The 15,109-nt window shown below is 41.0% G+C and overlaps 1 protein-coding gene across 1 annotated transcript in view; it reads right to left on the bottom strand.

Moving 5' to 3' along the window:
* Nucleotides 1-2,062: 2,062 nt before the first annotated feature.
* FNDC7 (fibronectin type III domain containing 7) overlaps nt 2,063-15,109 on the bottom strand; it is an 18,812-nt gene continuing 5,765 nt past the window's right edge. Inside the window, exons 4-11 of the mRNA XM_029285741.1 lie at nt 14,244-14,498; nt 12,673-12,933; nt 11,659-11,916; nt 9,455-9,709; nt 8,564-8,821; nt 7,567-7,821; nt 6,058-6,312; nt 2,063-2,457 (exon numbers count right to left, since the gene is read on the bottom strand). Coding sequence (XP_029141574.1) covers nt 2,063-2,457; nt 6,058-6,312; nt 7,567-7,821; nt 8,564-8,821; nt 9,455-9,709; nt 11,659-11,916; nt 12,673-12,933; nt 14,244-14,498 — 2,192 coding nt within the window. The remainder of the gene's footprint in view (nt 2,458-6,057; nt 6,313-7,566; nt 7,822-8,563; nt 8,822-9,454; nt 9,710-11,658; nt 11,917-12,672; nt 12,934-14,243; nt 14,499-15,109) is intronic.

Here is a 15,109-nt window from a genome sequence, read left to right as displayed (position 1 = left end):
TTAGTTTGTAATAGAAGTGCTAAGACCTTAAGTCTCTTTCAGGGCAGTGGGTTTTTCCCTATTCAAGATATGTAGGGATAATTTATATACTGTGTAATGTTTATTCTTTGAAACAGTCCAAGCTCAGTCTGCTTTTCTAATGTCCCAGCTGCTATCCCAACACTGTTAAAACTTTACTGGTTCCAAGTGATGTTTAGAAAATGCAGTTATTCTAGCAATGTTGGATAGATCTCTTAGGAGCTCAGAATGTTTCAGATTTAAAACATTGACCACTTCTTGGTAAGGATTAGTTATAAAGAAGGAAGGTCGTTCAGAAAATTCATTTGAAAATTTAAAAGTAAAATTATGTGTTTGAATATTAGTAGCTCGGGATGGCAGTTGGGTTGTTGGTTTGATCTCCGAGCTTGGCGATTTGGCCGCAAACATTTTGTCTCCATTCCGGGGGAGGACATCTTCAGTGCGCTTTGTCCCCCCCCCTCCCAGAATGGAGATGAAACGTTTGCGGCCAAATCGCCAAGCTCGGAGATCAAATCCATAGCCCAAGCAAAATTGTCTTCAACCTAAAGCGGTAACTTCATGGACACACTCTGTTTTTATATATAACAATATGGAAATGATTTGCTATAACCACCTTTCTGAAATGCTTTTTCAACTTCAACAGCCCTCTCCTATGTATTAATTGGGCCTTAGCTTTTTGAGATCAATCAAATACAAACTGGCTTTGGTAATGATTTTTGCTTCCTTCGGGGTTAAGTAATATGTCTTAAGGTTGGCTTAGGCCGAGCGGCTGGGGCTTTTTTGTCACATTTAGTTCATTCCCTTCAGCTACATTTAGCAGTTTCAAGTGTTAAGATTTTAGTAACTCCAAGTTTGTAGTCTACTGTAGACCAAATTTCATGTAGTTCTGTATGTAGATTGATAGACATTGTTAATCACGTATTTCTATGTAGAAAAATATCAGTGTTAAAACAGAAATTGAATCAGATAGGATGAGTTTTCTGATACAAATGTCTAAGCATCCTATTAGGTGCATTTTAGCTTAAATATACTAATTTAATCAAAATGGGCATTAAATATCCACTTACCCATTCCTACTGAGTTTCCAGAGCATGTCACTAAAAGAAAAACATGCAAAGGTAAGTATTTAATTGAGAGCAAACACTTCTCAAAAAGGTTACATTGCTTATTTAAAAAAAAAAGTTTAAAATTGCTGGATGAATTTTATGCAATGAAATCAATGTTTAACTGTTTATTTTCAAATATTAATGTATTTACAAGTTTATAATGTTGGGTAAGAGTTTGGTGTAGTGCAGGGGTCTTCAAACTAGGGGTCTTCAAACTTGGCCCTTTTATGACTTGTGGACTTCAACTCCCAGAATTCCTCAGCCAGGCATGCTGGCTGAGGAATTCTGGGAGTTGAAATCCACAAGTCATAAAAGGGCCAAGTTTGAAGACCCCTGGTGTAGTGGTTAAGATATCAGCCTAGAAACCAGAAGATAGTCCCGCCTTAGTCTCAAAGCCAGCTGAGTGGCATTGGGCCAATCACACACACTTCCCCTTCCCCAGGAAGCAAGCAAACCACTTTGGAAAAACTTTGGCAAGAAAACTATCCAGGCAGTCATCAGGAATCAATACTGACTTGAATGTACATACACCCACACAGAAACACTGGTAAATTTGAGTCTAATTGTATAGAACTCTTAACACTAGCCATTTCTAAATAAATACTAATAGTTTTTCCAAAATTCTGACCAACGTAATGTCCCAAGCTTTCGTGAACTAGATTAATGAGATGCAATAGCTTCTAGAATGAAAATTATGCATTCCAAAATAATTTAACTATTATACCATGTAGAGAGTTGCCATGCTATTAACAGTCGTTGCAAATATATGCTGGTAATCTGGCAATGATAATAGTGTGTATGCCAGTCATTGTATAAATTAGGGATCTCCAACCTTGGCAACTTTTAAGACTTGGTGACTTCAACTCCCAGAATTCCCCAGCCAGCCATGCTGGGAATTGAAATCCACAAGTCGTAAAAGTTGCCAAGATTGGACAGCCCTAATGTAGATATTTCATTGACAGGTCTTCAAGATCAGCTTCAACCAGATTAATAATTGTGTGTATTTCTGTTTCCCTGCATATGCTATCCCACAATTTTTTTTTACTACTGCAGTCTCTTAGATTTTTACCTGAATACATTTTCTTAGGACAAAATGCAAGCTTTGCTCTATTATGATCAATTAGAGGCGACACTGCCACCATATAGACATCCCCACAGGGTATCTCAGTGATGTCACAGTATGTCAGGGCTCCGGTGGATATACAGGTGAAATTTCTCTTTGAGCCATACAGATCTGTGCTGTAATTTATTGATTCTTTCAAACTGTGCCAATATACTCGTATGCTGTTGTTGCCCAGTCTGTATAATTTAACCCCAGATGGGCAGCAAGCACCTAGGAGAGAAAATAAAACAAATTTAAGCTTCAGTGACTTGCAGGCTCCATTGAATGCCTACATTTTCTGACCACTTATGGGCACTTAAAAATCATTCTGTGCAGATTTCAATGAAAACTTAAAAAGTGTTCTGAGATTGCTCTCATTTCAACAAAAGGAAGGAGGTAGGATGTGCATAATTGTGTGTTTGGTTTTGCAATTTTAGTGTTTGTTTTGTGAACCTTGTCATGATACAGTCATTAAATAATGGCTTACCTACTGGGTCTTCAGTCAAGCTGAAAAATTAATATGCTGATTCAGATGCAATACATAATATGCAAAGCCAATGAAGTGTGGGAATGAAAGTGCATAGTAATTTGAACTGTGCTTCAAATATGGGGATTTGTTGTTTTTTTTTAAATCATTTTACCTTTTTATAAATTGCTAAAGCTTTCAAAACAGGTCACTCGGTTTCTTAGAAAGCCAGATTATATGTTGGAATTGATAGTTAGAAGTGATAGCAACATGCAACCAGTATAAAGTTCACAAATGCCTTATTTGCAGGCCCTAGAGTGGGTGAGGCTAACATTTTCAGAGGAGTTTAAAAGGCTGTTTTCCCCTTTAATCCTGCCTGTCTCCCCAAACCCTAAAATTAAAGAAACAAGCCTGAAATCATTTCCTCCATCACAGCACAAAGAGGGGTCTCTTTGATCAAACCTTTTGCAATTTCCAGAAAGCCAGTTTGGGATAGCAGTTAAAGCACCAGGCTAGAAATGGGGAAACCTATAAATTCTAGTCTCATTCTAGGTACAAAGCCGCCTGAGTGACCTTGGGGTAGTCCAGGGGTAGGCAACCTTGGCTCTTTTATGACTCGTGGACTTCAACTCCCACAATTCCTGAGGGGAAAGGGAGAGGTTTCCAAGCTGACCCATGGTGGCTCAGGAATTCTGGGAGTTGAAGTCCATGAGTCATAAAAGAGCCAAGGTTGCCTACCTCTGGGCTAGTCATTCTCTCACAAATTACAAAGAAGGCAAAGGTGAATCACTGTCTTGCCAAGAAAACTGCAGGGACCAATCGAGGCAGGCACTAGTCTTACTTGGAGACCCATAGGAGACCCATACACAAAAGGCAGGACAGCAAACTGGAAAAGGTTACTTATTCACATTATCATGCATCAATATCTATAGACTGCAAACAAACATTGAATTAGTTATGTCTGACTTGCTCCTATTTATTATGAAGCTAAAGTGTGCCACAATGAAAGGAAACTCATGAAGACTTTCTTGCCCTTATAGGTACTTCTCTAATTACAACCACTACTTCAGTGACCAAATTTATAGTGGTACTTAACAATAAATCCTCAAGTTGCAGCCATCACAGCATCAGCATCATCACTGGCTCCCAATTACAATAGCTATAGCATCCCGCTGTCCCGCAATCACTATTTGTGACCTTCCCTTCCAAGTAAAGTCAATGGAGAAGCTGGCACGAAAGGTCACAAACCACTCCCACCACATTTTACCCCAAGAAGCCCCACTGCAGAGTCCAAGATCCCAAGGATCTCATACTTCATAGTATCCCCAGGCACACCCATGTTCTGTAGCATGCCTGCCCCTTAGAGCCCTTCCACCTGCACTGTAGTGCTCACCTGCAGCCTCCACCAGCTAGCCTTTCCTCCCTAGTGCCACCTCCACAGTCTGTGCTGTCCTGCTCACTCACATGCACACACAATGGATTTAGTGGGTCTATTAATATTCCCCAGTAATTCCCTTCTCCAAAAATCCAGAACTGTTCCAATTAAGTCCAGCCAAAAGCAGACCTATGCTAGTCCACAGAGCAATGGCCACAAGGCATTTGAAAGTTTCCCAAACAAGATCAACCCACCAGGCAAAATTAAATCCAAAATACAAGAGGATTCACAAGGCAAGAAAAGTCCAGGGTTCACAAGGCATGGTCCAAAGTTAAGACAGAGTGTCAATCCAAAGCAAGGCAGGAATCGCAACAATCAGGAAACCCAGCTAGCAAATGAACATATTTCCAACATTGCCTCCATCTGTCTGCTGTGCTAAATATCCAGCTTGTGGTGCAGCCCATCAAGAAGGGCGAGGCTGCTTCCTCAGGAGTAATCAGGCTGACCTTAGCAGCTCCTGCCTTTTCTCTGCCCTACATGTTCTTGGATCAGGTGCAGAAGGCAGTTCCTCTTCCTCATCACTGATTGGCTGCAACTCTGTGCTTTCCCCACCTGAAGCCTCAGGGCTGTCTGCTGCAGCTGTGCTTCAGCCAAATCATTCTCAAGATGGCTGCTTGGAACCATTGACCAATTTCCTTCCAGACATGCCCAGAACTGGTTAAACCTCCTCCAAGCTGGAGGGGTATCTGGGGAAGCATCTGGGAAAGTCATCACACAACCTCATCATCCCACTGATGCCCCCCCCACCAGCTGACCTGTGTTCCCCAGTGCTCACCTAGCAACTTACTTGTGGCCTTCACTGGCCCCTAGTACTCCCTAGCACCCATCTGAGGCCCTCATCAGTTCACCCATATCTCCAAGCACCTGCACATAGCGCCTGCAGACCACTCGGCAGCACTCATGCACACCCTCCCATGCTCCACAACAGCTGTCCATGGCACTTGCACATCTCCACATGCTCCTTGCCTGGGATTCCTGCCTCTTTCCACTTAATGACCCACACAGTCCTGGGGTTACAATGGCAATGACGACTACCAGGAATGCCATCATTAAGCAATGTGATCATGTGACATTGTGCTATACGGTCACATCACTAACATTGGAAATTCTGGTCACAACTGCCAGTGTAACCCAAAGACTACCTGTATTCTTGGGCCTCAGTAAAAGTTACCAAAGACTTTGAATGAAACACAAGTGATTACTTTGTGAGGGAATCTCTACTTCAGTGGTGGCGAACCTATGGCACAGGTGCCAGAGGCAGCACTCGGAGCCCTCTCTGTGGGCACATGTGCCGTTGCCCCAGCATTGCCTCCCCCCATGACACCCTCCTCACCAGCAGCCCTCCTGGAGAAGGGTCACCCCTGAGCGTGGCCCACACAGAGCAGTGCAGTGAAGGACATGGCAGCCAGGCAGCGTAGACAAGATTCTGCCTTCATGCCCCATCACACACAGTTGATGCTGCGGGGCGTGGGCAGAGGGCATGGCTGCCATGGTGCTGCTGGGCGATCTTCCAGGGCCCTGGAAGCGAAAGGTGGCCCTGCAGGCAGGCGGGGTGGGGGCGGAGCAGGGGGTGGAGCAGGGGCGGGGCCAGTTTTTGGGCACTCAGTCTCTAAAAGGTTCGCCATCACTGCTCTACTTCCTCTGTTTAGTTTGTGCAATCCTCTTTGCAGCCACTCACACATAAAACAAGAGTAGCCTTGATGACAGCCTGCATAGACTATGAAGATCATTCTCTTCTGGAGCATCAATGATTTTCTAGAAAAACGGGAACTGGGAGGAGATGATCCAGAAAGGCCCTTTCCCTAAGATCTTTTTCACTCACAATTCTCAGAATTCAAGCCCATGAACATAAATTACTCATTGTATGCAAACATTATTTCATATTCTCATATTTCAACAGTAGTTTTAATCAGTGGTTTCACATACTTACTAGACGAAAATCCTTTGTATATGCAGTCAGAGACCAAGCCTGTTTCACTAACTGCTTTTACAGTTACAGTATAGTTAGTTCCACAAGTAATGCACCCCAGGAGACAAGAGGTCTGGAGAGTGTGACACCAGGCTTGTCTTTGGTCCGATTCCAAAATGGCTACGTATGTCTTTGCACCAGTCCCAGAAGACCAGCTGATGTTTGTTACAGATTGTGTCACTTGACTTACTGAAAGATCAGCTGGGCAGCAAGGATCTTGAAAAAAAGAAAAGAAAAAAATATTTAGCATTCGATACTAGCCTTTTTTTAAATCAGAGGTAGTCAACCTTGACTCTTTTATGACTTGTGGACTTCAACTCCCAGAATTCCTGAGCCAGCTTAGCTGGCTCAGGAATTCTGGGAGTTGAAGTCCACGAGTCATAAAAGAGCCAAGGTTGACTATCCCTGTTTTAAATACACTATAGGCAGCCATTTTCTTAAGGAGTGACTAAAGTATTTTAGCAACTTTGGCTATAGATGCTGCTTATGCTGATAAATTGTCAGTAACATGGATAACAGATCCATCACATCTTATGTAACGTAAGTCTTTTTATAAATATTTCAATATTATTTGAAAAAAAAATGGTGCAGGTAGTCTTTGACTTACAACAGTTCATTTAGTGACCAGCGCTGAAAAAAGTGACATGACCATTTTTCACACTTACGACTGTTGCAGTATCTCCATTATCATGTGATCAAAATTCAGACGCTTGGCAACTGACTCACAGTTATGATAGTTGTGGTGTCCGAGGGTCATGTGATCCCCTTTTGTGATCGTCTGACAAGCAAAACCAATGGGGAAGCCAGATTCACTTAACAACCATGTTCCTAACTGAACTACTGCAGTGATTCACTTAACCACTGTGGCAACAAAAGTTGTAAAAGGGGGCAAAATTCATTTAACGTCTCACTTCGCAACTAGAAATTGGTGCTGGACAACCACATAATATCTATGGCATGGAGGCTCTTTATAATTTTGGCCTACAAACCAATTGTGGTGCTGCTTGAAGCAAGGGGGACCTGACATTTGTAATACAGGTAGTCCTTGACTTACAGCAGTTCGTTTAGTGACCATTCAAAGTTACAACGGCACTGAAAAAAGAGACTTAAGACCATTTTTCACACTTAAGACCATTGTAGCCTTCCCATGGTCACTTGATTTACATTTGGATACTTCACAACTGATTCATATTTACGTCCCAAGGTCATGTGATCCCCTTGCACAACCTTCTGACAAGCAAAGTCAATGGGGAAACCAGATTTGGTTTAACAATCGTGACACTAATTCAACAACTAATTTAAGCGATCGCTTAAAAAAAAAAGTCATAAAATGGGGCAAAACTCACTAAACAATTTGTTCACTTAACAACATAAATTTTGGGCCCCATTGTGGTCATAAGGTGAGGACTACCTGCAGGTGCAAACTGCACACTGGTGACTTCAGTTGTATTATTGCAATACTTTCCTTACCTGTCTCTAATGGAACACTGTAACTAGGCAAGCTGTATCCTGCTTTTGTACTTGCTACAGCATTGATAGAAAACTGTGACCCACATGGAAGGTTATGAATAGAGCATGAATTTCCAGAACTTGTGCAATACCACTTTCCTGATTCTCCTTTTACAGTGACAGTATACATTGCTCCATCACTAGTGGCATGCCAATGCACACTTATTATAGAAAGAGCATCCTTTGAGATGTTTAATATTTCTGGACTACACGGAGCTGAAAGATTATAGAAAGATTATATTTGTGGCACATACCATATTAAAAGAGACACATTATAATATCTGCAATTTTATGGGAAGTTCAATAATACAACAGCTGAAACACACATACTGCAAAATGTCCTCTCTCTGCAACCATGTTCTTTCGTGTTTTTATTTGAAATTTCAAAATAATAATTTCCAATATTTTTTGAGGGATTTATACTGTGTGCGGCACAATCTTCTCTGAAATTAATTTTTGTATTTTATTGGATTCAACAAAAATGACTTTTAGTAGCTTACTAAAATTATCACTGGTGTCATGGACTAAGTATTGTCAAAAGCAGAATTTGGTCATACTTGTATAGAAGATCAAGGCTGCATGTTTTTTAAAAAGGAGCAATGGCCAAATTCACTTCTGTAGTGTCACCGAGAATACTGTGTAGACATGTCTATGAAGACACTAAGAATCCAACCTGACTTGAAGAAGACTTTACTTAATGAAAATAATATAATCAAGTGTTTAACTATATTAATATTATATTATTGGAGCCAAAACCAAACAAAGAAAAATCAGCCAACATTCCTTTGCTGTAATTGTGCTATTTCCAACATGTACATCATAAGGTAGCAGTTATTAATTTTTCAAATCTCGTATCATATTATTATTATTATTATTATTATTATTATTATTATTATTATTATTATTATTATTATTATTGATATCTTGCTTTAAAATGAAAGCTAAAGTAAAGTCATACCTGTTGTCACTTGTTTAGGTTCACATGACATATTGCTGCCTCTGATTTCACTGAATGAATAGACTGTGATATTGTACAGAGTGTTGCATTCAAGGGCAGAGAAGGTACATGTTGTGGCAGTATCATGGCATAGTAACTCACTGGTCAGGGCAACAGCTTTGGTTTCATACATTTCAGCACCACGGACAGGAGACCAGATAATCTGAACGGTGTCACTAGACACAAACACCGGGCTAAAATTACTAGGACAACAAGGTGCTAAAAGGAAGGGGGGGAAAGGAAGGCAGAGTTGGGATTAAGATAATACTAGAAAATAATAAAGCAAATTATTGCAACGCAAGCATCCCAAATAAAGATTTAGTCATAGGTTCTTATTTTGTAATATTATAATAGAAGAAATATTTGCTGGACCACTCTTCTGTACTTCAGTACCACTATTCCAGGTGGCAGTGGTCCTGCTGTTGGGTCATCAAGGATCATCTAATATAAAAAGCTATCAAATCATAACTGAAAGCAAGCATTTTAGTCCTTTAGCCTGATTTCCTGAAGACATTGCAAGACCTGCCTACTTCTTACTTTAACCCATGCCATATGATGAGTACTGTAATCAAGAGATGATTCTTGTAGAACTAAAAACCTCAACAAGAGGGAAGGAATGATTGTTCATCCCTGAATTAAAACTAGGTTGACACCAGCCTGGTTCTTTCATCTAAACAATTCATTCTTAAGGCAGAGATGGGATTATTTCTGTGCTGCTTTACACCGTTACAAATAAAAACTTGTCACTGGCCCTAACAATCATGTAAATTTTGCCCTTATCATTTATTAAAGCGATTGCTAACTAACGTTGTGCAAAGTCTGTCCAATATATAGAAATAAACTGGTCCTTACCTGTAGTATAATTAAATATGTCACCTAAAGGGCTCTGCCCAGCCTTGTTATAGGCAAAGACACTAATGAAATAAGTGAAGCCACAATCTGATTGGAAAAGGCACTGGGTACATGATGTGTTGCAGTGCACCTCCAAGCCATCATCACTTTTCACAAAAGCCACATAATAATCACTCAGGTCAACATCTGACCATGATACAGCCAAACTGCCTGGTTCGTTCTCTTCAATGGTTATACATTCCGGAGCACAAGGGGCTGTAAAGATTTTAACAAAACTCTCTTTAACTTTTCTCATAGGAAAGAAAACTCAGGACAATAACATCTGCAGCAGTTTTTAAAACTTCCCACCAATGTGATGTTTGAAGAACGCTCATCTGTTGAACGTGATAGGATGTGATTTAACATCCGCTTTTATCAATCCATCTATACTAAAGATGTCAATAGCTGTGGCAGCCCAGTCTAAAGCCAAAGAAGATGACTGCAAAATCAGTCCATATTGTATAACGTATACAGTAAATGTCAGAAACAGTATTTAAGGTTATTGCCCGCTCTTTCGAGGAGCAGTCACACCTTCCTCAGACCCACATGGACAAGCACCAATCAGATCTATAAGTACATGTTATCGGCACGTCTTTATACTATCAAGTAATCTTTGTTTTAAAATATTTTTATTAAGCAGATGTCAGTATTGCACTCTATTGTAGATTTTGGAGGAAATTATTCTTGCATATGATCTAAAACAGGGCTTTTCAACCTTTTCGCCCATTATACTACTTTTAGGATATGGCAACATCCGAGTACCACCAGTCGCCTAGCAAGGTGTCAAAAACTTGACTCCCCCCAAAAAGGAAAAAAGTGATGAAGTACAGGTAGTCCTCAACTTACAATAGTTCGCTTAGTGATTGTTTGAAGTTACAATGACACTGAAAAAGTGCCCCCAAGCCACAGCTGAGCAAGACCACCCAGCGGTGCTCTTCCTCCTGTCCAAGGTTTTCATTGTTGTGAGCATTTCTGTTGAGGATTGGCAGCGGGGATGGGATGGGGGGTGTTTGGTTTTTATTCCCCCCATCTGCTGGGTGGTTGCAGCAGGTTTTGGTCACTTCACATGACCCTGGGACACTGTGACCGTCATAAATATAAATCAGTTGCCAAGCATCTGAATGTAAATCACAAGACCCTGGAGAGGCTGCAACATTCCAGCTGATCGGCGCTTCTTCTGGGCTCAGCAGAAGCGCCAGGATTAGCGCCGAGCTCCAGCTGGAGCCTGGTGCTGATCCTGGTGCTTCCACTGAGCCCTGACAGTCCTGCAGCTCCAGACATCTCTCGCTCAGGCTTGTGCAGTGCTACCACCAGTTCGGCTCATTCCCCTCCCCTGCTACCACTTTTCTAGGATGGTCGCGTACCGCCTGCCAGGTGCCAATGTACCACAGGTGGTACCCATACCACTGGTTGAAAAGCCCTGATCTAAAAGACAAACAGTTTGGTGACATTAAAATTACTAAGCAGGAAACCAGAAGACCATAGATTCTATTCCTATCTTAGGCATGAAGCCAGTTAGGTAACTTTGGACCAGTTACTGTCTCTCAGACCCAAAAAGGAGGAGACAGCAAGCCATGTCTGAAAATGCTACCAAGATTTGTCCAGGCAATTGCCAGTACTCAAAACTGACATACAGACACACACACAAGCACAAAAGATCCAAAAGTCCAGCTGAAATAAAAGGAGGGGAGGCTGCTCGTGAAACAAGCCTTGCAATCTTATAATGAAGACTGTTCAAAATTTTGGATATTTTATTTCTATTCTGTAGTGGGCTTCAGTAGGCAAGGAGCAGACTAGCATAGTTACAATGTTATTTATTGTCTCAAACTAGAACTGGAGAACTGCAGGCAATTGCCTGTAATTTATACTCTGAGCCCACAGGGTCTTAACCAATTACAATACTTGAAAAACCCGCCCAAATATGAATGTTCAAAGTTTCCCTCCAAAACAGTTGGAGTTAACAGTCAGGGTCATCTAAAGGTTAGTTTCATTTTAGCTTCACAAGCAATTGGAGTTAAGTTAGTTTCACTTTAGCAGGGATTAACACAACTTTATATATATCCAATACATAACAGTTTCCATTAAAAAAAAACAGTCCATGTGTCTTTCTGCTTCACATTTCTCCATGTGTGCTATAATTTTTGGATTGTGCATGTTTCACCTACCAGTTTTGAAAATCACAGCCTCTGTGGGTGTGCTAGAACCAGCTTCGTTGCTTGCTACAACTGCCAAGGAATACTCAGCCCCACACTCCAATGATGAGATTGTGCAGGAAGTGGAAATTGAACTACAGTTTCGTTTGGAAGTGTTGCTATAGGCTGCAGTGCTGTAACTTGAAGCGCCTTCTGTCAGCATATAAGAAACCAGTGCTCCCAAAGACCCGCTGTCAAAGACCACTTGAACGTCTCCTGGCGCATGAGGCCCTGGAATACATTTTTAACAGCATCCCACTGTCATTTGAATGGAAACAAAACCAAAAAGTGCTTTTAATCAAAACTCTATGATCTGCTTCAACCATCACGCTAAAATTACGATACAGGTTTTTTTTCTGTTCTGGTTTAATTTATAATAATGGTCAAGTCTTCGTTTACAGCTTGGCTTCCTGTGGGAAGCCATCAAAAATGGGGCTTATTTAACTTAACATTGTTAAGCAAATTCTCCCTTTGTGTGAGGTATGAAGACAGCTTATATCAGGGGTCTTCAAACTTGGCAACTTTAAGACTTGTGGACGTCAACTCCCAGAATTCCTCAGGGCTGGTTGAGGAATTCTGGGAGTTGAAGTCCATAAGTCTTAAAGTTGCCAAGTTTGAAGACCCCTGGCTTATATGAACACTTACATTTCTAGCTAAAGTGTTTGCAATGAAGAAACCAAGGTAGCCAAGATGGCAACCAAACACATCTGATTGAAGCCTTCCCTGATGTTTGGTGATAATTTTGCTTAAATTGCCTAATTTGAAGATCAGTTGTAAGAACTGATGATATTTTCACTCTTTGTTTATCATTGACAACAGCCAATGGTATTAACACTTCAAAGAAAGCACTAACATTGAAAACACAATGGTTATTCAAGTATTCTTTCTGCTAAATCCATGGGCAGCAAGCAAGAACATTTTTCCTTTAATCATTATTATTTTTATTGAAATTCAATTGTTTCTTGTAAAAAGATGCTGGCTTCTTACTTGTTCTTTGATTGTAGGTAAAATCATCTCCAGGTATCCCATTAATATCCCATGCGTATACCTTGATGGTATAGAGAGTTCCTGGATCTAAACTGGAAAACATCAGGGAGTTTTTGGTGGTATTTTCTTTTAACATGTTGCCCAAACCATCTGATCTTATGATCGAGATAGAGAATCCCACAGCCATATGTACAGCATTCCAGCTAACCACAATGTTGTTACAACTCGGAGAATTTGCTATCAGCATAGGGGCAGCGAGCACTGTAAATGAGAAAATACAGATTAGATTTAGTGAGATCTTGTACATGGGCAGATGGAGGTGAAATCAGGCAAGATATCAGTCTAAGTCGGTGTTCTGTCCCAGCCTACGTGAGTCCTTGTTAAGCTCACAAGGAGAAATCCCTCTTCCAACAAGCAGGCTGGAACCACAGGAAAAAACCAATCCCCTTTTATTATTCACAGACCTGAGTCAATGTCCAAGGCAAAAAAAAACAGTTCACAGAAACTTGATCCTCAACAGGAATGGTTGCCTTCAGCAACCAGCACCTCTCACACCTTCCCTTTTATTATGCAGCCAAGGCGTGGCTGCCTAATGCCTTCTCCTTTGCCTTTGGAGCCGCCCCATTGCATTCCTCTGTCCTACTCTCTTTTCTTGCCAGCATTTACGTGCATCCTGGATATCTTCCAGCTGTGATTCATCACTGTCCAACTCAGACTCCCAGCACAGCGTGAGTAGAGGGGCCAGGCTCCTCGTCAGTCTGTAAGTGACTCTGATGTCACTCCAGGGGTCCCCTCCTCCTCTGATTCCTCAGACTCAGCTGCTGGGTCCACTGGCTGGCGAGGAATCACAACAGTCGGTAATGGTAATGATGTTTCTTAGATAACGTTTGTATATACTGTTGGCATATATATTCTAACACAGAATTGTGCAGCAATCTACCGTAAAAATACATCCGTTATAAATATCTATAAAACTCATATTTCCTCCTGCAATTCACGGACACAAGTATTGAATATTTTTATGGATCCTAATTTCTTAACAGACAATAATAGAAGATGGGAAAGTGTCAAGCTGGAGAACATATTCTAGATTAAACAACTGGTTTGAGGCAGTGTGGTAAGGCTATGCAACACTTTGGATTCAAGACAAAAAGTACACATGCTATCTGTCTGCAACTAACAGAATAACAGAGTTGGAAGGGCACCCCGGAGGTCTTCTAGTCCAACCCCCTGCTCAGGCAGGAAACCCTATACCATTTCAGACAAATAGTTGTCCAATTTCTTCTTTAAATCTTCCAGTGTTGGAGCGTTCACAACTTCTGGAGGCAAATTGTTCCACTGGTTAATTGTTCTAACTGCCAGGAAATTTCTCCTTAATTCTAGGTTGCTTCTCTCTTTAAAGCAACTGTATCTTTTCCTGGATTTACACACTTACCCTCTGAAGTTGTAGCACCAGTCCAGGAAAGCATTTCCATATATTCTGAAGGATTTTTCTGCCTCCATATCCAAAGCTTTGCATTGGTTGCAGAAGTCACGTTAATATTTAGTGTCTGAATAAAATCAAAAAGTACCTGTCTTTGCTTTCTTCAGAGGGGAAAATTGACTTCTTCCTCCTGTGTTTACAGATTGGATTGTGATTTTATACAGTGTAGCGGCCTTCAATCCTGTCACGGTCCCTGGTGAATTTGTGACTGTTGTTTCAACGAATGTCTCTCCATCCTGTGCTGTCAGTAGATAACTGGATGCCCCTGTGACAGCTGCCCATTCCACTGTGATACTGGTACTCAGTTTTGAATAGGCTTGGTCAATGATGGGAATCTCAGGAGCTTCAACAAAGGGAGGAGAACCTCAATTATTTCAAAATCAAGACATGTCATATTGCAAGTTGCTGAATGTGGATGTTTCTTTCAAAGATAGGAACTCTGAAGGCTGGGGTACCTTTCCTTTACTCTGTTCATAATGTGTGTTTTCTGAACAATACCTGATTCTAGAAACATAAGAGAAGACCTCAGTGGGGAGAATACAGATGGACCTCAACTTATGACCACAACTGGGACGATCATTTCCATTGCTAAGCAAGGCGGTTGTTAAGTCAGTTGTGTCTGATTTTATACACTTTTCTGCCATCATGCAACTGTTAAGTCAATCACATGGTCATCGAGCAAATCCAGTTTCCCCCATTGACTTTACTTGTCATGAGCCGGCTTGGAAGGTCACAAATTTGAATTTTTTTTGAATTTTGAATTTTATTAAATTTATACCCCGCCCTTCTCCCGGAGGACTCAGGGCGGCTTACAGCCAGTTTAAAAACAATAATACAATACCATACAAATTTTAAAAATGATTAAAAATAAATATTTGAATAGGCCGCTTCTACTAAAAATTTTGTTAAAACCAATTTAAAATACCCCTAGGCCAGTCCTGCCCGCTGAAATAA

Source organism: Protobothrops mucrosquamatus, unplaced genomic scaffold (assembly GCF_001527695.2).
Source record: "Protobothrops mucrosquamatus isolate PMUCROS unplaced genomic scaffold, P.Mucros_1.0 scaffold_182, whole genome shotgun sequence".
NCBI classification, from domain to species: domain Eukaryota; kingdom Metazoa; phylum Chordata; class Lepidosauria; order Squamata; family Viperidae; genus Protobothrops; species Protobothrops mucrosquamatus.
The sequence above is the reverse complement of the archived record's forward strand: the minus strand, read 5'-3'. Positions and strand labels throughout refer to the sequence as shown.